Genomic DNA, 22,963 nt, shown 5'->3' on the forward strand with positions numbered 1-22,963 from the left:
CTTTACATGCTCGATGCTTTTGTCAAGAATGTCAGCTCTTTTGTTGATGACGGACTTGAGAGATGTTCTTTTGTGGCTAGACAAGGCTGCAGGTTTTCATCAACATCATCGTCATCACCACCACCATCATCATCAATTCTGCCTTTTTTATGTATTGGTTCCTTTATTGGAGTTTCGGGTAGCGGAACGATAGCAGACGAGTCTGTGTCAAAGTCCACCGTGACATATGCTCCAAGATTTAAAGATTAATCAATCAGTTTAGATTTGCGTTTCTTACCTTTTTTACAGTTCACAATCCCCAAGGATTTAATCACAGCACTATGAATGAAGTTTAAGCTTAGGAAATAAAGTGGGTTTCGCTTACTAACACCTAGCTAAATAAAACAAAGTTCACGTGAACTTTGAGAGTGCTTCCGAGGGGAAAAAATATAATATTGTACAATATGCACTCAAAATTGCAATTTAAAAAACAAATGATCAAGGACTGATTCACCAACAGTGAACCTCACATCGCCATTTTCCCCCCTCAACTAAATTTGCTACCGCCATCTCGCATTTTGCATTGTGGCTTTACAGTCTGTCCATCGACAAGAGATCATCTGATTATGTAAAGGAAGTACATAAGTGGATGGTCACCGTGATTTTGCCAAGTAAGACATGGATCAACATATTTTGTTGATCCTGGAACAACATTCCAGTCTGAAAATTTAGTCTTAACCATATTCCTACCCCTAAACCTACCCATAACTTATCCCTAAAATCAAAAGGGGAAAGATAGATGAATAACATTGATGTAGAAGCACCTAACCCTGGTTGCAAGGCTAAACGTGACATAAACAGTAAACTTGTCCCTCAAATCTGATTGGTTGATTGGAATGTTGTTCCAGGATCAACAAAGATGTTGATCCAGGATCATGTCTTACTTGGCAAAATCAGGGTGACCCTTTTGGTCCAGCTAACTACTTTTTCAGAAGGGTAGCTTGAATGCAACTTAACTAGACTACTTAAACTTACAAGTAGCTTGTAGCTTGTCAGTCTGCAGTTTCAAAGTTGCTTCCCCAACACTGATAAAAACGACTTAGTCTGGGGGAGAATGTTTTCAACAAAATGTGCACAATTAAGACCAAAAAAAAAAAAAATAATAACTAGGCTATTATAATTATGAAAAAAAAAAACCTTTAATCAGTTGATTTCTCAGGTTTCATGATAATTATTAAATCGTTACATGTATGCCTGTATTTCAAAACAGCCAGTAGAATGCATATTCTGTATCACATATCATCTGCAGTATTTCAAATAAATGTAGGCCTATTTTAAATACAAAATGTTAATTTGTACTTTGTATTTTAAAGGCTTAGAGTTTAAAATACATATAAGTCTGGTAACTTTCTACATTAAAAATACATAAAATACTTTGTGCTAGTCAACCTCTATATTAGACTTTATTAGATGATGATCTGCTAGATCGACTCGAGCAACCCTAAATGTTTATGCGCATGAGCCGCAGATGCCAGAGAGAACGGCTCCATCTAGCGGTATTTATGCATCCCTGCAAGGAAATATTAAGTATTGCTGGCTGGGGCTCTCCAAAAAATGTCAATTCCACCCCAGGAAATCGAGTCAACAAGATAAGAGAAGTTTCTTTTCGAATTGTACCTCGTGTATATCCTGTTAATACCTCCTCAAAGAAATTAAAAAAAAAAGACAGTGACACAAATTGGTCGTTTTATAAACAGCACCCAGAGACTAGTGTGCATTTATTTTTGGCTTTACTCAAAATTACTGTGGAAAGACTTTTCCCTATTTGTTATTGAGAACATTGGGAAAATGTTTTGTTTGGAATTGTTAATTGGAAAAAAAGAGCATTACTGAAAAACAAAATATACTTAATCTTTTTATTTAGCTAACAAACTTTTATTATGTAAATTTTCAGGTCAGAAACCACTTTTTTATGTTTTGTTTGCTTAACTGCATTTATTTTATTGACTTTGGCACTATCTTTAACTCATGTAACAAGAAGGCATTAAAAGGTTAGTTCACCCAAAATGAAAAAAAAAAAAAAGTTTTTTGTTACTCACCCTCATGTCGTTCTACACCCGTAAGACCTTCAACCCAATAGCGGAACCATTGAACATGAGTCTATGGGTTTTTACCTGATTTCTGATAAGTCTTATACACTTGTAGAGGTTTTTTTTTTTTTTTTTTACGGTGTACAACTGAGACGTTCTCATTGTAAATAAGTGGTTTTAATCTCTGTTTTTGTTCATAGATTTCCTGTGTGAGAGTTCTTTTGAGTTTATTTTATAGAAGTGACTGGTTGTGCAATGCAACAATACAACAGGAATGCAGTCAGTCAGGAACTAAATCCCTTGTCTGTTTTCTTTTTTCCCCTAATTTACATTTTTCTTAGGTATTTAATAACGTACTTGCAAGTGTATTATTACACTATTACATTTAATCCCAAACTCTGCCATGTTTGGTATTAAAAATCAATATTCAGGAAGACTTTGTCTATCACGCTGTGTTCCAAATTATTGACATATCAGTAGGATTCTCTTTGTAAGAGTTGGTTAGGGGGGCTGTAATGCAACTTTGTGCAGCTGCCAGGAGAAGTTCTTGAGACTCCAGAGACACAAGCCACTTCAAATACCTGTTTGCTGCTCAACAGTGGCTTTTTTTTTAATACCCTGCTCTTTTAATACAATTAATTTGGTTGAGAGAAACTTTCCTTAATAAGCCTTTATCCGTCTAAATTCTTCTGTGCTCTAAATCACTCACACAACTTTGATACCATTATCTAAAAAGATAAGAGAAAAAACAAACAATTTCTTTGAAAAATGAAAATCAGAATGTTTATTTTACTGACATCCTACTGATATGTCACTTACATAATCATTTGGAATACAGGGTAAAGAGTTAATCTCTGATTATTTTGATGATCTTTGAAAAGAGGTACTAATTGTTGAGAAATGCATGGAAACCACTGGATAAAAACTGTAATGGAGAATGTTGTGTAGGTGGGTCATTTCACAAAGGAAACAAAAACTCAGATCTTCAGACAGATTACTTTAGTTTAGGGAATCACATCAGCGTTGTTGTTAGGTAAGAATGCTGTTTCTTCTTTAAAAAATACAATAAAAGTCTGCAGTTGTGATATATTCATAAAAAGAAAGATTTGTTTTGTATACATTTAAAAGTTTAAATGACCACTGCTATATACAATGACCTTTATCTTGATGATGCTTTTACTCAAGGTAATCAATGCATTCACTTTTTGATTTTTTTTTTTTTTTTTTTTTACAGCAGTTACTAGGGATGTAACGATATCAAAATCTCACAATACGACAATATCTCGATGAAGTCCACGATACGATATTTATTGCGATATTTAAAAAGAAATAAAATTAAAAAAGATAAATGAAGACTTTGTCAGTTTGAAACAGAAACTTCCAATTCCTTTTTGTGTTTATTATTCTTGTAAAATGAGTTTAACAGACAGCTAATCTCAACAAATTCACTAACACTTTACAAATAGGTTCATTAACAGTTAACTACATTAACTAATAATGAACTGCATTTCTACACCATTCATTAATCTTTAACGTTAATTTCAACATTTACTAATACATCATTAAAATCAAGAGTTGTATTTGTTAACATTATTTAATGCACTGTAAACTAAGATGAACAATATGAACAGCTGTATTTTTTATTAACTAACATTAACAAAGATTAACAAATACAGTAGGCTATGATGTATTTGATCGTGTAACCATGATGATATAGAGACAATTTTGCTATTGCGATATCATGATATCGATAATACCGTTACATCCCTAGCAGTTACTCATGATTACATCACTTGTTTTTTGTAAAATGACGTTATTAGTCTCTGATGTCATAGCCTATAGCCTATGGCCTATGAATTCTTCTTCTTTTTTTTCTTTTTTTTTATTCTGAATAAATAAAAGAAAATCCACAATCTGAACAAATGTTCTGGAGTGATTGTGATTTACCTTGAGTGTAAACATGGCCAGTGAAGGTAAAATAAACTACGCATACTTTTGTTAGAAATCCTGTATATTTTAAGCATAGTCGATTTAATAAGATATTAATTTTATGACATTATTGATATTATGTTTTATTACATTTTTAGTTGGCAAAAAATTACAAATTTAAGAAAATATATAATTTCTGTTTCAGGGAAAATGTTAAAATACCTATTAGGAATCAGCATTGCTATCCTGCTGAACCACTGGTGCATTGTGGAAACTCTTGATTTTTCAGAAATGAGTATGGATTTACAGGTAGGGAAAGGTTGTTTTATAAATTTTATCAGCAATAAAAATTAGGGATGCACCGATACCACTTTTTTCTAGAACAAGTCTGATATCGATACTTTCAGTTTTGGTATTTGCCGATTCCAGAGTAGCCTACCGACACCTGTATTTTCATTGCATGTTTAATTTTTAAATATAACTTAAATGTAACAATTATATATATATATATATATATATATATATATATATATATATATATATAACAGAAGAATAGAGCTTTCCTTCAGTTATTTTCATTCTTAATTATGCCTGTTAAAATGTGCATGAGCTTCTGTTACTGTTCTGTTCTGTTCTGTTCATTCTATTGCTATTATAATTCAACATACTATATCAGTGATTCAACAGCATAAGAACAAGCAACCTTTCAATAATCAGTTATTTAGTAGAATATGTAAGTCCTTATAATGCATAAAATATTTAGAGCTCCTGCATAACTTGCACAGCAGAGACATCAACAATCAGAATATGAATCTCAACAATGGTGACATCCAAAAGTTTAATGTTGCAGTGCATGCTGGATGCCAGCATAGTACAAAACTCCCAGCATGCAATGCAGAATGAATAAATTATGCAGCTTTATTGCCACCATTGTTGAGATTGATGTGCTGATTTTTGATATCTGTAGGCCCCATTTACACTGCACGGTTCAAGTGACTCAATTCCGATTTTTTCCTCCCATGTGGCACAGATCGGATATGAGTCACGACCGTGTAAACAGGAAAAAAGCGCATGGATTCCGATTTTCACAGATCGGTTTCAGGCATCATTCATATGTGGTTATAAATCAGATATGAATCGGATACGTGCATTTGCGCCTGCAGTGTAAGCGGGCAGTTCGGATATTTCCCTGTTAATGCGACTCCTGCGTCATTGAAAAGTGAGGGTTTTTTAACATTTCGCGGTACAGACATAACAAACGGAGCATCTTTAGTTGACTGGTAGATTATTAATTTCATTTGTTTGTGTTAAATAAAAGGCGATCTGACGTTGAAATGTGTTGCTCTTGAAATCACACTGAAGGCTCGTTGCCGCTGTTGTCAGTGACGACGGCTCGCGCTTCAGTCCCGTTGTGGAGACTCTAACTATTCGTTAAATTAAAACCACAAAATAAAAAGCACACAAACTTGCAACTGCCCTTGATATACAATCACTGATGAACGCGTTGGTTTTAATGACAAAAAAAAAAAAAAAAAACTAGTAAAGGATGGCGGATTCGAGCCCATGAAGCTGTGAATATCTACCCATAAAGTTACCCGAGTATTATTCAACTCGCACGCTTCCAGCGGAGCTGCAAATGTCGTGAATAATTTGTATTATTTTTATATATGGAAGTAACTATTGCATTAAAAGGGTTTCTGTATGAATTCATGTCAATAAATTAAGCTCAATGTACCATTGAAATTGATTTGTAATGTCATATAGGCTATTTTTGGTACGTTTCACCAAGTGCAGTGTAAAAAGGAGACATCCGATACAGGTCGCTTTTAAAAGAAATGTAAGCACGTCGTCCAAAAAAATCGGATATGGTCAAAAGATCGGATCTGTGCATTAAGACTTGCAGTGTAAATGCGGCCTAAATAATGCAGTAGCTGTTTTAATGCATGACATTTAAAAATAAACTCTCTTTAGCTGGTTGTTGGAACTCTTGCTGTAGTTTCACAGTGGCAATAATGAAAAATATTAGTCTGTTAATAATGTAACAATCAATAAAACAGTATGAATTCAGTGAATCAAGAGATTATGTGATGGTTACGTCTTCTCCAACACATAACTATCAGCACTCAACTATTTTTTTTTTTTTTTCTCTATAGTTGTTTCAGCCATAAATATATGAATAGTTTAAGCAACCAAAGAAGAAAAAACTGACGTATTAAAAGGTCATGGGTAAAGAACTTAACTAAAGCAAATGCTGATCTCCTCGATGGTAACATCAAACCAAACATTTTCACCAAAATATCAACATCTAAACTTCTGTTATTTCTCAATAAGATTTCTTTTGTAGAAATAAAGTTAATCTGGTCAGTAATAAGTGTAATGTGTGGCTGAAAGACAGTTGTAGTTTCTGCCTCGTATTTATTCTGTTCTTGTTCCTCTTTTCAGTGGTTCTGCTTGTTAACAGCAGGTGTTCATCATTAATGCTCAATCATCACTTAAATATAAACTTAATTATCTCACTGCAACACAGCGTCAATGTTACTTTTACTCTGTAGTGTGGACACTAGAGGATGTTCCTGTGGGGTTGAAAGGGTTAAAGGTGTAAGATAAAAAGACACACCCACAAAATGTAATTTAACAGTTACAAACTGTTTGTTAAAAAACAGTTATGTACTGGCAACACTGTTGCCAGCAGAGGTGGAAAGTCCAGGGGTCAGAAAGTAAAAGTCCTGCCATATTTTTATTCCACCCACTGAAGCATTAATGAGATAATTAAGTGATTAATTGAGTGATGATTGACCATTATTGAAGACACCTGATGATAACAAGCAGAATCACTAAAGGAGAAAATCACAATTTTTAAGACACCATCACAGAGGTCAGGGTTTGCTTTAGTTGGGCTCTTGACCCTTCACTCTTTAATATTAGAATTTGTTTGCCTGCTGTAACTGAGTTATAACAGCCAGACAAGCAAAGAGAAAAGATGATCAGGTGGTGTTGGTTATGTTTTCACATAATCATTATTGGATCTGAATCACTGAACTCATTTAGAGCCCAATCTCTGTGTTAGATTTACATTATTGAGTAGCCTACAGCAGAAGATCAGCTTTATCAATATAATCTGAAGGATATCTTAAAAGTTGTTCTGATCAAAAAAAAAAAATCCTTCTTTTAGGCACACACAGACATCAAGTATCAGTGTATGAATCTCAACAACGGTGACAAGCAACATATTCTGATAAACAGATCAACTCTGAACATTAGAAAACAAGCTTCTGAAAAGTCACAGAAAAACAGAAAAAAAATAAAATAGTGAGAATAAAGAAAATTACTAAGACAATTCAGCTCATAATTTATTCATGCAGCAATGCATGATGGGAGCCATGGATGAATTTTGATTGGTGGCTCCCAGAATGCACTGCAACATGCTTTATTATCCTCACCACTGTTGAGATTCACAGGCTGATTCTTGATCTATGTGTGTCTAAATAAGCCTTTTTTTCTTTAGAACAAATTTTGATAAACCTTTGGATTATTTTGAAAAAACTGAAACTTCTGCTGTAGAATCAGAGTGCTGCTGTAATCAATAATGTAAATCTAACTCAGAGTTTGGGCTCTAAATAAGTTCAGTGATTCAGGTCAAATAATAAATATGTGAAAACATAACCAACACCACCTGATCAACTCTTAACTTTGCTCATCTGGTTGGTTTTAATGCAGTTACAACAGCTCAAACAAACTCTAATATTAAAAATTCAAGGGTCAAGAGCTCAACTAAAACAAACCCTGACCTCGATGATGGTAACTTAAAAACTGTGATTTTCTCCTTTAGTGATTCTGCTTGTTATCATCAGGTGTCTTCAATAATGGTCAGTCATCACTCAATTAATCACTTAATTATCTCATTAATGCTTCAGTGCATGGGTGGAATAAAAATATGGCAGGACTTTTACTTTCTGACCCCTGGACTTTCCACCTCTGGTTGCCAGTAGTTTACTGCAAAATTGAGTTTTGCAGGTCACCATTGTGCTGAAGAGTAGAGCCTGTGCTTAGGTTCAGGGGAAGCTCAATAGGCATTGGTGATATGCTGCATGTTGTTTTATTTAACAGATGGTGACTGTGTAGTTGCTGGTGCAGTGAAAATCTTTTTGTTTAAAATGTTTGTATTGAACTCTAAAGAAATAAGTTCATAGTAATGATATGCTCATATTATTAGCATGTAACAAAAATTAGTAAATTTAAATGGCACTCTGACAAATTAAGGCAGTTGGTTTCTGCAATTGAAGTGAGGCAATACGAGTTTTAATTTAGTGCATGGTATCTTTACACTAACATACTGTAGATTACAGTAAATAACTGTATAAATTTTCAGGGCTAGTTTTGTTTGTTCCATGGATGGCTCAGCTAAACAGGCCAATAAGAAACTATTATCTATTATTCCTTTAAATTATAATGTCTCATCAAAACATCTACAAATGTATAAAACTTGTCAGAAATCAGATAAAAACCCATAGACACGTGTTCAATGGTTCGCCGTTGGGGGGCGTTCTCAGAGAGTCCGCTTGATTTGTGGGTTCAGAGATCATCATTCAGGGTCATCATCACAAAATCATAATTTTTTATTTTTTTTTTTTATTTAGAACATTTAGATAAAGAAAGAAGCAGTCACATTGTAGAACAAATAAACAAATAAGAAAATAAAAAAATTAAAAAGGTACAAGCCAGATAGCCTAACTAATCAGAATAGATAACATCAAAGGAAAAGATCAAAGACTGCTTTCTAATGCTGCAATTCAGCAAACAAAATATAACAAAAGTGGTTTCTGACCTGAAAATTTACAGTTATGTATATAAAATTTTGTTAACAAAATAAGATTTAAGTATATTTTGTTTTTCAGTAAATGCTAATTTTTCTAATTAACAATTCTTAAAACATTTTCCCAAAGTAAAGAACAATTCTTATCAATGTTCTCAAAAACAAATAGGGAAAGTCTTTTCACAGTAATTTAGAGTAGCCTAATAGCAAAGCCTAAATAAATGAACAATAGTCTCTGGGTACTGTTTATAAAACGAATAATTTGTATCAATATATATATATATATTTTTAATTTTTAAAGAAGGTATTAACAGGATACACACGATGGACAATTTGAAAGGAAACTTCTCTTATCTTATTAGTAATTAAGTATCTATTCAGAATCAGCCAAAGTTTCCTCCTGTCACGGAGTCAGCAACACCAGACGCACCCACTCACTCACAATCGCCGAAATTCACCATCATCTGATCACTTGACTACAGACTCACCCATACTCACCTGAGTGCTTACCTGGCTATCCTGATCCTGGCCCTCGTCTTCAGTCTCATTGTCTTCATCATCCTGGTCCCTGGCTGTTCGTCTGTCTGTTTCACCACCATGCCACCTGCACCAGAAAGACTGTCCCCGCTAGAAATTTGACATTTTCAGAACGTCCCCACTTAAGGATGTTGCCTAGTAACGTTCCCAATACGTTCAGAGACGGTCACGATATGGAGTTCTTTTAAGGTTTGGGGGACGTTATTTGGTGGACCTTCACAGAACATTTAAGACATTCTCTGAACGTTTAGGAAACCTTATTTTATTTGGAAATCTTCTCAGAACGTCCCTGATGCCCTCGTCAAAAAATTGAATTGAAAATTGCAACAACAACACACACATGAGTTAATATAACTGTATCAGCGCATCAACAACTACACAGTTACTACAGCCTTTAAATAAAGCAACATGCAGCAGAACATCAATGTTTATCAGCTCATCATTGAGTGAAGCACAGGCGCTGCTCTCCAGCACAATGGTAATCTCACAAAACTCAGATAACAGAAACAACATTAACACTAACAGATCTCTCTAGATCTCTGCATCTTCACTTAACACAAACCACTCTTACTTTGTTTCTTTCATAAAAATCTTCTTAATGAGGAGTTGTTTATCAAAATTTACAAATGTCACTGTTATATGGAGGTAAGCGCTTGCTTTAGTTGGGCTCCTGACCCTTGACGTTTTGACTTTATTTTTTTTTTCCAATTGTTATAGCTGTGTCTTTCTAAAGCATTTCTAACAAAAAAAAATCTGAGAAAAAAAATCTGATCAAATGGATTTGGTTGTTCATTGTTAATGATTTTATCATCATGCAGTGATCTTGTTCACTGATCGCTGAATATTTCTTTCATACTGGTGTAGTTCTATGATACTTTGAAAAATTTTATCATTATGCAGAAATTATTCAGACATCAAGATTCTGCGTATGATCCTCAACAATGGTGATAAAATTTTCAGATAACAGTTTAACTCTGAACATCACAAAACAAGCTACTAAAGTCACAAAAATTATTTTTAAAATGGCCGAAGTATACGCAGGGCTTACAAAGAGGACATTTGTGAAGTTAAGAACGTCCTATAGTAATAGTCCCCTAAACATTCCTGAATGTTCCCTGAAGGTCCACCAAATAACGTTCCCCAAACCCTTAAAAGAACTCCACATCGTGACCGTCTCTGAACGTTCTGGGAATCGAGGTGCTCCTGTCGAACCATTGTAGAAGTCTTGCAGAATCCAGTGTTTCTTTGGCTCAGGATCAGTTCAGCTGTTCAATCTGTCTGGATCTACTGAAGGATCCAGTGACCATTCTCTGTGGACACAGTTACTGTATGAGCTGTATTACAGGCTGCTGGGATCAGGATGATCAGGAGGAGTCTACACCCAGCTAACAGAATTTTGTTATAAGAACCTTCTCTAAATATTCAGTGTTGGTTCTGGGAATGTAAAAAATGTCCAGTTTTCTTGACGTTCCAGGAACGTTTTTATAAGGTATAATGTTTCTCAAATGTTTTTTCAACTTAATTTTGATGTAAAATTTAACATTGTAGGAATGTTGATTTGTAACATTCCAAGAACATAAATTGTCCAGTTTCCTTAATGTTAGTAGAATGTTATTTAAAGGTTAGTATGATGTTCCTGAAACATTATTTCAATCATTCAAACACCTGCTCTGAACAAGCGCTAAAAGAAATAGAAATAAGAACACAAACTACAACTTTCTTCAGCCACAGCCTTAGATGAACTGAAGATAAATTATGTTTTATTAATGTAGTTTGGGAGTAAAAAGTCAAATAAGCTACCTATAATCATTACGTCATCTCAACCAGCTGTCAACAATCTGTAATCAACATATCTACCCAATTGGCATGAGTTCAGGCCTATCAGTCAAACTCACCCAAGAATCCTCGACAGTTTCCAGAATTCCTCCACCACCCCGTCTCCTCACACTCTCTGGGTTACTTCATATAACCTGAAGGGAGGGGGTGTACTCTGTGTTTGGGCCGATTACCGATCTCAGAGCCCTCTCCCCGGACAGCATGCCAAATAAGTTAACCAATTAATTTCTGACTTATTTATAAGTGTGAACTTGTGAAAAGACATTAAATCTCTGAAGATCTGATTAAACAACTCCACAAATGACATACCAGTGGGGACGTTCTGAGAACCTAAAATAACCTCCCTGCTAGAAATTTTACATTCCTAGAACATCTCCACTGGTGTTATTTGGCAGACCTTCACAGAACATTCAGGATGTTAGAGAACCATATTTTATTTGCAAATGTTCTCAGAATGTCCCTGGTGCTCTTGTCAAAAAATTGACTAATAAAAGTGGCTGTTTAAACAAAAACATTTTTTTTTTTTAAATTTCTTACAAAAGACAAAAAAAGCACATGCATGAGCTAATGGAACTGCCGTATCAATGCATCAGCATCTACACAGTTACTGCCTTTAAACAAAGCAACATGCAGTTATCAATAGTTCTCAGCTCATCATTGACTAAAGCACAGATGCTACTCTCCAGCACAATGGTAACCTCACAAAACTCAGATAACAGAAACAACATTAACACTAACAGGGGCCTGTACCATGATGGTAGATCAACAAACTCAGGGTTATAGGATTAGTTTTGAGCTGACAAAACCAAACCACTCCAATCCGGCTTTGTTGGTACCATGATGCTGATCATCAACTTTCTCTGTCAACTCAGGCTTTGATCTTGAGTTTGTGAAGTGTGTGCAAATGAATCTGTGACATCAGTGGTGAACAGCCAATCACATGCCTTGCAACAGAAATAAACTGTGATTCACTTCTCACGAGAGAGCCAGCGAGATTCAATTCGCTGAAAATTAAGAATTTAAATGCATTTACACTAATGGAAAATACTTGTCTGTGAAAGAGGACAAATAAAAGAAATTATCTTTCTCTATCAGTCCAAGTGAAAGTTGTGAAGTTAGTTTATATGGTTAATAATATATAGCGATAGAGACTCAAACATACAAGCTCACATGTAGTCATATTTAAATAGTATATTTACACCTTATTTATATTAGCCTACATATGATCTATATATATTAATATTCATTGAAACTAAGTGCTTAATAACAACTGTTAAACTAAACTTGCATGTGTGTAATGGATTAATAAAAATATAGATCATATACAAATCATATATAAATTATATCATTAAAACCAGACAATTTCATCATTAAATATTTGCTTTTACTATATAATGACCTTTAATTTGGAGGAAGAGAAACTGGGGGAGTGACTTTATTGCGTTGGGTGTGTCAGTGTCACTTAGCTTACACCTGATTGGTCCAATTTCAGTTTGAGATCTCTAACGCTGAACATAACCTGCCCCGGAGCAGGTTAGCCGTGGAGCGTAAGTTACCATGGCGATGAACACCGCTAAAAGCCAAGTCTCTTTCATGGTACCTAAAACCCAGGATTGGTGCAAACTAATCTGAAACTTACCTGGCTAGCCAGCTAATCCAGCTTCATGGTACAGGCCCCAGATCTCTCTAGATCTCTGCATCTTCTCTTATTACAAACCACTCTGACTTTGTTTCTTTCATACAAATTTTCTTAATGGGGTGTTGATGTTTTATCAAAATGTATAAATGTCACCGTTACGGAAGTAAGCGCTTGCTTTAGTTGGGCTCCTGACCCTTGACTTTGCTTCTCCAATTGTTGATATTTTGAAAGTTTTTTATCATTGTGCATAAATTATTCTGACAGCATCATGTAGATTCACACAGAGATCAAGATTCTGCGTATGATCCTCAACAATGGTGAAAGAAATTTCAGATAAACAGATTAACTCAAGCTACTATAGTCACAAAAAAGATTTTTTGTTTAGTGTCACCATTGTTGAGAATCATACGCTGATTCATGATGTCTGCGTGAGTCTAAAAGACACTGATTAAACACTGGTCTGTATAATGAAAAAAAAAAAAACAAAACTTATAACCATTGTTTAATGCAAAACTAACAGTTAACACACCCCCAGTTTAGACTTTATTGATAACACTCCATGATGATTGAATCACCAACACTAAACAAACCAATTAATCTGATCAGAATTTTTCTTGCGTTTTTTTTTTGTAACTAATGTGTCTTGAAAACACAGCTTAAAGGTGCCCTAGAAATTTTTTATAAAGGATGTAATATAAGTCTAAGGTGTCCCTGAATATGTCTGTGAAGTTTCAGCTCAAAATACCCCATAGATTTTTTAAATAATTTTTTTTTAACTGCCTATTTTGGGGCATAATTAGAAATGAGCCGATTCATGGTGTGGCCCTTTAAATCTCGTGCTCCATGCCCCAAGAGCTTGCGCTTGCCTTAAACAACATAAAAAAAGTTCAAACAGCTAATATAACCCTCAAAATGGATCTTTACAAAGTGTTCGTCATGCAGCATGTCTAATCGCGTAAGTACAGTGTTTATTTTGATGTTTACATTGATTCTGAATGAGTTTGATAGTGCTCCGTGGCTAAAGGCTAATGCTACACTGTTGGAGAGATTTATAAAGACTGAAGTTGTGTTTATGCATTATACAGACTGCAAGTGTTTAAAAATGAAAATAGTGATGGCTCTTGTCTCCGTGAATACAGTAAGAAACGATGGTAACTTTAACCACATTTAACAGTACATTAGCAACATGTTAACGAAACATTTAGAAAGACAATTTACAAATATCACTAAAAATATCATGTTATCATGAATCATGTCAGTTATTATTGCTCCATCTGCCATTTTTCGCTATTGTCCTTGCTTGCTTACCTAGTCTGTTGATTCACCTGTGCAGATCCAGACGTTAATACTGGCTGCCCTTGTCTAATGCCTTTCATAATGTTGGAAACATGGGCTGGCATATGCAAATATTGGGGGCGTACACCCCGACTGTTACGTAACAGTCGGTGTTATGTTGAGATTCGCCTGTTCTTCGGAGGTCTTTTAAACAAATGAGATTTATATAAGGAGGAAACAATGGAGTTTGAGACTCACTGTATGTCATTTCCACATACTGAACTCTTGTTATTTAGCTATGCCGACATAAATTCAATTTTTGAATCTAGGGCACCTTTAAGCAGCCAAAGAAAACCAAAGGTTAAATGTCAAGAATCAAGAGCCCATCTAAAGCAGACGCTCACCTCAATAACGGTGAACACCATTTTGGTTATTCTTTCCCAGAACATTCAGAGAAGGTCACGATGTGGAGTTCTTTTAAGGGTTGGGGGACGTTATTTGGTGGACCTTCAGGGAACTTCCCAAATGTCCTCTTTGTAATGTTCTTGCATGACCATAAAATATAGAAAATAGAATGTCCCCCTAAACTCATATCAGGAACGTTATAAAATGACCAACAGGGGACCGTGTGGGAACGTTCTGTTAATGTCCCAAATGTCCTCTTTGTAACGTTCTTTTTTGACCATAAAATAACCAAAAGAGAACGTCCCCCTAAAGCCATATAAGGAACCTTGAACTGCAGCTCTTTCATTATCAAAAGAGCACGTTTTAGGAACGTCCCAAATGTTCTGTAAAGGTTCTGAATTTTCGTCACCTTCAGAGAACTTTTAGGGAACGTTGCGCAAGGTCACGAGAACGTTGCATTCTATGTGGGTATATACCTGAAATCTAACATACACAAAGCTGAGTAAAAACCACAATTACAGCAATTACAATAACAGCACAAAGAAAAAATATCTGTGGAATCAGTTTCGTAACAATTTTTTTCTAGCTGATAAATAAAAATCATTGACAACCAATCAGAATCCAACCTGCTTTAAAGAGTGTGAGCATTTAAGGTGGCAGATGTCACAACTGCAGCACATGCTTAGAATAAACAGAACAATATCATCTGCTGGTGTAGATGCTACTAAAGTTATCAAAGTTGTCTTTATGGTAATCATTTTTGGTGTGAATCGGCCTTAAGAGTGATGTGTGTGTGTACCAAAACTGGCATACCATCAGAGCTGTGGTGCAGTGGACTATGTACATGCTTGGGACACATATGAGCTGTTGGCTCGAAGGGGACCAGAGGTGGGTAGTCCAGGGGTCAAAAAGTAAAAGTCCTGCCATATTTTTATTCCACCCACTGAAGCATTAATGAGATAAATAAGTGATTAATTGAGTGATGATTGAGCATTATTGAAGACACCTGATGATAACAAGCAGAATCACCAAAGGAGAAAATCACAATTTTTAAGTTACCATCATCGAGGTCAGGGTTTGTTTTAGTTGAGCTTTTGACCCTTGACTTTTTCTGACCCCACCTCTGCAGGGGATTATATCTGTTTTATCATTGTCAAATTCTGAAGCTTTGAAAAAGAATAAAATACAAATAAGTACCATGCTTAATATTAAATACAAAGGCATTTTATTATTGTTGAAGCAGTAACATTTAAAATTTTATTTTGTTTTTTTTTCCCTCAGACAGCATAGAACAAGATACATTTAATGACACCAACTGTGCAGCAAATCTGATTCATTTAAAATGGCAAACAAAAAATACATTACGCAAAACAAAAACAAAGCTATTGCTTTAGACCCATTAAAAGCATCTTATCATGCCACCAGCCACGTCATTAAAATGCACCCTTAATTACATATCAAATCTCAAAACTGTTAATTATAACCTGATTTTTTAAAAAGGACTTCAGAACAATTCTTCCCAGAAACCAGTAACAGAAAAGGCAGTTTACAGATATTTGCAATGCACAAAGCACTTATGAAAAAGCTGTTTAATTGGTAATGAAGTAGACTATAGTTAATGTAGTTAATTATGTATTAGAGGCACTGGAGATGTTTGAAGATGTTGCTGCTGATATGTTGTACCCATCTGCAAATAATAATTATTATGTTACTTAAAGTATATACACAAATATCTTGTATAGTTGTGTGTGTGAATATATTATATATATATATATATATATATATATATATATATACACACACACACATTTTAGACACAACATGTAAACGTCCCCTATGGCTGCATCTCCATTTCTCCAACTACGGGCTAGGCCAAGGGTCAAACAGAAAATGTGTGCTGCATTAATCGCGTTAATAAACTCAGTGCCGTTAAAATGAATCTGCATTAATGCGTTATTAACGCGTTAATTTTGACAGCCCTAATATATACACACGTTAGTGTTGTCAAAAGTACCGACTTCGATACCAAGTCAGTACTGAAATTTTAAAAATGATTTTGCTTTGAGCACTGTTGCGAGGATTCGTAAACACCTCTGATTGGCCTTTTTGTTCACACGCTCAACATATTTGTCTATGATTGCCTACAATGATCATTGCATGGGAGCATTTGAAAGCACAAGGAAGTGTTTGAATTTAAAAGTGAGAACATTTGAAAGTGGACTGTAAATAGTATTACTTACTTCTCTTTTGTTTCCTTCGTAACAAACCACTTGAAGATGATGGTCCTGCACTAGTACTCTGTAATTTAGAAATTTAAGACATCAGCTGTAAACTGAGTACATCTATCATGAAGAATTTATGAATCAGATGCAGTTTGTTGCCAAGTACCCTGGTATGGATAGAGCTGGTAAGGTTCCTTAGTGACAGCCTTCTTGCCAGTGTCTTGCGTATCTGCAACCATATATCAGAAAATGAGTTAAAGCACTACAGTAGAACTGAATGCCTCTAAGATCATTTTAACAAAATTCATACCTTGCTGTCTAAAAGCGTTCCAAACACCAAAATGAAGAATCCCTGCAGAATTGTACAAAATATGAGGAAAATGTTATAAGTAAATAAATAATACTAGTTGTAATGCTGTTCAATTTCATATTCATAACATTGTAAATAGCTTATTTTCCATTATAATATGTTGTTATGAGGCTTTATAATACATATATAAAAATATTGATTATAATTATTGCATTATTTGTATTTAAATCAAGCAGACAAAATAACCTCAATATAAAGTCAAAATAGAAAGACAAAAAGTGATACCTGCAGTGAATTGAGGAGTGCAAACACCACATGAACACCTAAGTCTGGTGACACCATGGTTCCAATTCCAAATCCCCATGTCAGACCAAAGATAGGAGTCAAGAAGGCTACACATCGGGCAATGACCACCAGGTCATGTTTCTGTTCTGGTTGAGTTGTGGCACCAACTCCTCTCCTCAACATCTTATACAAAACCACAATCAAAACCACAAGGTTTATGGCTACAATAGTGAGAGCTGGAATCACAAATGCCAGCAGGGCCTTAGATTCATCCCAGTTCAGCCAGCACGCTCTTTGGGAAATATATTTTTGAGGTCCAGCTGTCGACGCAACAGTAATGACCGCTATGAGCAAAGGTGCACCATAACCGACTATGAAGGCAATGGCCATCATTCTGGCCCTTGACATTTCGGTAAAGACCATGACTGTACAGTAAAAGAGCAACAGCGCTGAAATCAACATCCAGAAGAAAAGAGCCAGGTAAAAAAAGTGCATGAAGAAAACCGCTGGACTGCAGCGACCCACTGAGGTTGGCTGCTCTTGATCTGTGATTGCAGCTCCAATGATAAAACAGATGTTTGCAATCAGCAGGGACACGGCAATGTTGACCAAGGAGACATGTCGCATGTAGGAAGTGTAGGAATTTCTGGCTGAACTGTCATTTCCTGTCACTGACTTCCATACAATAGTCTCAATTATGAGGCACAAAATCAAGCAGGCCATTGAAATAGCTACACCAATGTAAGTTATATAGGCTAAGGCTTTGCTATCGATGGAAAACGGTGACATTAGGATTGAAAAAGAGGTTGTGTGGTTGCATTCACATGTAATCTTGCCTGTTTCGTTCACTGAGGGCTTTACTTTACATCCAGTGGAATCCCATCCGTCAAGACTGAAGTTCCAAAAGACACACTGAGGATTTCCCAAAGACTGATCAGTAATGTCAAACGCAAAAGAAATGTTGTTAATTGTTTGGTCCACCTTAACAACTACCACATCTCCATTGATGTTTAAATCCGAATTCCTACTGTCATTATTAGTATCACGAGTAGGTAGGACATTGTCAAGGGTTGTGAAGATTATGATGGTTACAGTAGTCACATTAGGAACCTGTGGTATTACAATCTCCGTAGTTGAGTTTGGCAGTGTTGATGTTATACTGAATGAGTTTTTAATTGTAGTTCTGTTCAGCTGAATTGATGTTTCATTAATCGTAAACTCATCTTTGAGACGGTCGCTTATGTTTTCAATAGAGCTCAGAAGTCGAATGCTGGTGTTTTCTGTGGTGTTTCCTTTGTTCAATGTGTTCCATGTATCACTGACATTACCTGATACAATGATGTTCACTGTTTTTAGGTAATTCTGGAAATAGAATATAAAATTATATGTAAAATGTTGAAGTTTAACCCATAAAATGTAAAAATATTTGATATATAAAATATTTGAATAATCTGATAATACACAGCATAAGATATATTATTATAGCCTAATATAAAAATATGATCTGCCAAATTTTAATAAAGAATTTCTGGATATAATATAATATAATATAATATAATATAATATAATATAATATAATATAATATAATATAATATAATATAATATAATATAATATAATATAATAACCAGTTTAATTCATGATAATAGAGAGAATGACTATTGCACAACACAATTAGCAGCACTAACACTGAAACAGCACTAGTTTATCTTTAACGTCACACTATCTTGTTAAATTCAATTCAATACATCAAGCATAAAATGTCTACACATTAAATTCTACATAAAAGCTAGGAAGTGAATATACATACCTCCATTACTATGCTATTTATTAAAGTAGCTTGTGACAAATCAGCAATTTTGAAGAGTATATCCACAATAGTTTGGACAGTAGCAGGAGACTGTGTTATATTAACATTATTCTGTGAGGTGGCACTACTGAGGTTAGCCATAAACCCTGGAATCTCCACCACAAGCAAGGTCTAAATCGAAAAGAATATCACAAAATTCACAAAAAAACAAATATTAGAAATATTTAAAATGGCTAGATGATTGTAGATGGTGATACATGATCAATAGATTACCTCAGCTCTGTTTTTAAGGTTGAAGATAACTTCAAGTACACAGTTGTCCTGTACTGGTGTCCACCCACGTGATTCACATCTATAAGTTATGGTGCCTTTAAAGCCAGTTCTACAGATTCCTGTCTTTTCTTCATTTGTTTTTCCAAGTCCAATTTCTTCATCTCTACAGTCATAATCTGGAGTAGAATTTGATTGAAAGTCAGAAGGAACCATATTAAATTGAAAAGGTCCTTGAATACTATGCAGAAGCATCAGAAATAAAAGTATACAATATTAATAGGACCAAAACAACCAACATCACAAGATCAGGTGTGATGCAATCCACAGAAAAGTCTGCTAGATCATTAAAATCATCCAATGCAAATGTACAACAGTAAAAAGCAATGTGATGCTGAAAAGAATGAGAAACTGAAGGCTCACTTTCTGTGCTTGTCTTTACTGTGACTCTGCTCCAGCTGTAACTGTACGCAAGTAGTTGTGGCAGATCCTTGAGACGGCATGTAAAGGTTTCCTCCTTACAATCCCCACTTTTAGTAGGATGGTTTAATATGATGTCAGAGCCTGATGCAGGTACTAGAAAACATATTAATAACATGGAGGTTTGAACTAAAGATTTAAATGACAACTACTCGATAACTTTTTATAAAAATGCATAACTGATTAGTATGTACAACCTGAAGTTTGTACTGTATCATTCAGGACCCACTCAACATTGTAGCCAGCATCAACAGAACATCTCAGTTGGACAGTGCTGCCATCACATGGAAAAACACGGTATTCATCACCCACAATGATAGTGGGGCGTTGATTAATAATAATGTTTTGCCACTGAATGTACGGTATTGTATTCGTTTGCATGATGCATGAGTATCGACCTGCATGTAGGGGGGAAAAAAAATCAATAAACAAAATTATGATTAATATCATATTTTGTAAACAAGAGGGCTACAAGTGTAGCTTAATTTTGATTGGTTTCATTATTAAACTTATGTTGATATGGCAGCATCATCTATGCTATATATAGTATCATGTATAATCATATGCTATAGTACATCAATGTTAATATACTTAAATCAAACTATGGTAAAGTTTCACAGCAGTCTGGTTTTTAAAACAGGACTCTATAAAGCAATCAGCCACTTTGGCATGTAAGATAGAGAGGACAAAGATGAATCCCACGTCACTCACCACTGTCACTTTCACTAGTGTTTTTCACAGTGAGAGTGCTATTGTTGTTTGAAAGGGTGTATCTTGTGTTGTCCAGTGCAGGATCTTTGTTATTCACTATCCATTTTATTGGTCCTTTTGCAAAGTCTGGCTGTATGCAGTTCAGGTCCAGCTTTTGCAGAGGATATAAATTACCTGTTGTGAAAACTGTTTGTTCTGAAAATAAAAACCATACAACTCGTATCACCCAGCAATGAACAAAAACAAACAATAACATAACAAATATGATGGAACTAAGAAATGTGAAGGGTTTTAGATTAGGCACTGACTACCCTTACCACTTCGAGAAAAAGGATTTTCAGCTAAAACAATTCCTTTCGTCTTTAGAGACTCAGAGACTGCTGTGTTTGCTGCTGTAAAATCAAGGTTGTTGGATGTTGCACTTATTGTGTAGTCTGCTATAACACTACCAGGCCTGTGGAGCGAAACACAAACCACACCAATGTGAAAACACTGTTTTAACACTGGATTTGAAAAAAAGTAGTGAATAAATGGAAATGTTGTTAAAATGTAAGTGGTAGATTATACCTGACGCCAGTGGGTCTGGCAGAAAAAGGAATGTAGCCAACTAGCTTACTAGAATAAGTTAACTCAATCTGTAAAAAGCAAAAGGACCCGATGAATGCTTGAAAATATGTTAAAATAATAAAAATTAAATAAAGTTATTGTGTCTATTAATATGACATCTCTATGTCATTTGCATATGTGGTTCAAGCCTCTCAACAAGGTTTTTCAAAGTGATTGTTATTGAAAAATAAATAAATATAATTAAATAAAATAATTAAAATTAATAAAATGTATGCCATAACTTCTTCAAAGTTATATGCAAGCTATACTCAGAATTGTATTCATCAAATATCAACATGTTCTTTTTCATAAACATAAATTTCATTAAATATGAAACACAGAATACTCACTACTGGTGCAATTTTGTCATATAAATTTCTGTATTTCTCACTAGTAGGGTCAGTAAGACTGATGTCAAAAGTCTGATCTATTGTCATTGACATTCCAATAACTGTAAAACAAATATATATTTTATGTGCATTGTATCAACAGGTTTACATAACAATCCTCAATCATTATAACAATACTAATACGAATATACACATACTAATGGGTGTATGCAAGATGAACACTGGTGCCCCCCAAGAAATAAATTGACAAAAATGATTTCATATTATATTTTTGACATTCATAACATCTCTGTGCACCTGCTAACACAAAATATCATCTTAATTCATACATCAAATATTTTTGTGCAATATTTAGATTCACAGTAGTTGTCTGCTTTGTTGCTGACACTGATGAATAAATATATTAGTACCATAAAAATATTAGCCAAACAGTTAATATATCTATAATTTGTTTTCCTAAACATTCAAAGCGATAAATTCAATGTATGTATTTAAGTCTTGAATTTATTCACTCCAAGAAGCCATAAATGTAAAATAAACTGAAATGACTTGGTGTCAAAATATAGATGTATGGTCACTGACTTTATATTTAAAAATCTTCAGTCTGCACTGAATGAACAGGTTTCAGCAACAGTTCTCATTACTAATACAAATATTCACCATCATTACTGTGCTATATATCAGAATTTGTTTTACTGTAACTGGACATACCTGTTGTTGATGGTTTTGATGGTGTTGATGGTGGTGTTATTGCTGATGGTGGTAAAGAATAAAATGAAGAAAACTTGCATGATCGTTTTGAAAATTCAGCATAATCTTTTCTGCCTATAAAATCTTGTAAATCACCAGTTAAACATTAAAAGTAGGGTAAGCAATGTTTTTCATAAACACTTTTTGTTATACTGGTTGAAACTCTTTTCACATCCTGATAGCAATCAATAATACAAGTGGGTTATCTTCTGTGGAAGTCTCAGGACCAAAAAATGTTTGTCCAATCATTGCATTTGGTCCGAATGCAATGATTAAAAGTCCAACCTGCCTGTTAAACTATGTATTTCCATACCTCCGCGCACCCTGCTCATGCAGACATCACACATCATCAGAACATTCTGTAAAGCTATGAAGAGTTGTCACTGAGCACCACAAACAAACAGCAGCCACCTTTTACAGTTCCTCCTGAACCTTCTGCATTCACGCCATTTCATAACCGTAACTACAAGATGTTACCATGGCGTTCTACCCGGAGTTGTTCACGTCCTCAGACTAGGATTTGTGCATTTCTATGGGAACACTATCGATGCCAAAATGAATTTGCAGCAGTCAAAATAATACAGTCAAAATAATACAATCTGCTTAGTTTAACTGCTTAGAACAAACAAATGACTCATAAACAACTATCACAAAACAAAAAAAAAAC

The 22,963-nt window shown here is 34.8% G+C and overlaps 1 protein-coding gene across 1 annotated transcript; it reads right to left on the reverse strand.

Annotated features, from left to right (window-relative positions):
- Positions 1–2: 2 nt before the first annotated feature.
- On the reverse strand, positions 3–22,337 carry LOC137018835 (adhesion G protein-coupled receptor F4-like). The gene is made up of 11 exons (XM_067383562.1): positions 22,258–22,337; positions 20,908–21,044; positions 20,591–20,785; positions 19,823–19,975; positions 19,403–19,578; positions 19,130–19,300; positions 17,321–18,682; positions 17,036–17,077; positions 16,892–16,954; positions 16,744–16,801; positions 3–229 (listed from the first exon to the last, which is right to left on the reverse strand). Exons 1-11 carry the CDS (start codon positions 22,335–22,337, stop codon positions 3–5), a joined length of 2,664 nt encoding a protein of 887 aa, XP_067239663.1.
- Between the last annotated feature and the right edge of the window lie 626 nt (positions 22,338–22,963).

The sequence above is a fragment of the Chanodichthys erythropterus genome, chromosome 4 (assembly GCF_024489055.1).
Source record: "Chanodichthys erythropterus isolate Z2021 chromosome 4, ASM2448905v1, whole genome shotgun sequence".
NCBI lineage: Eukaryota > Metazoa > Chordata > Actinopteri > Cypriniformes > Xenocyprididae > Chanodichthys > Chanodichthys erythropterus.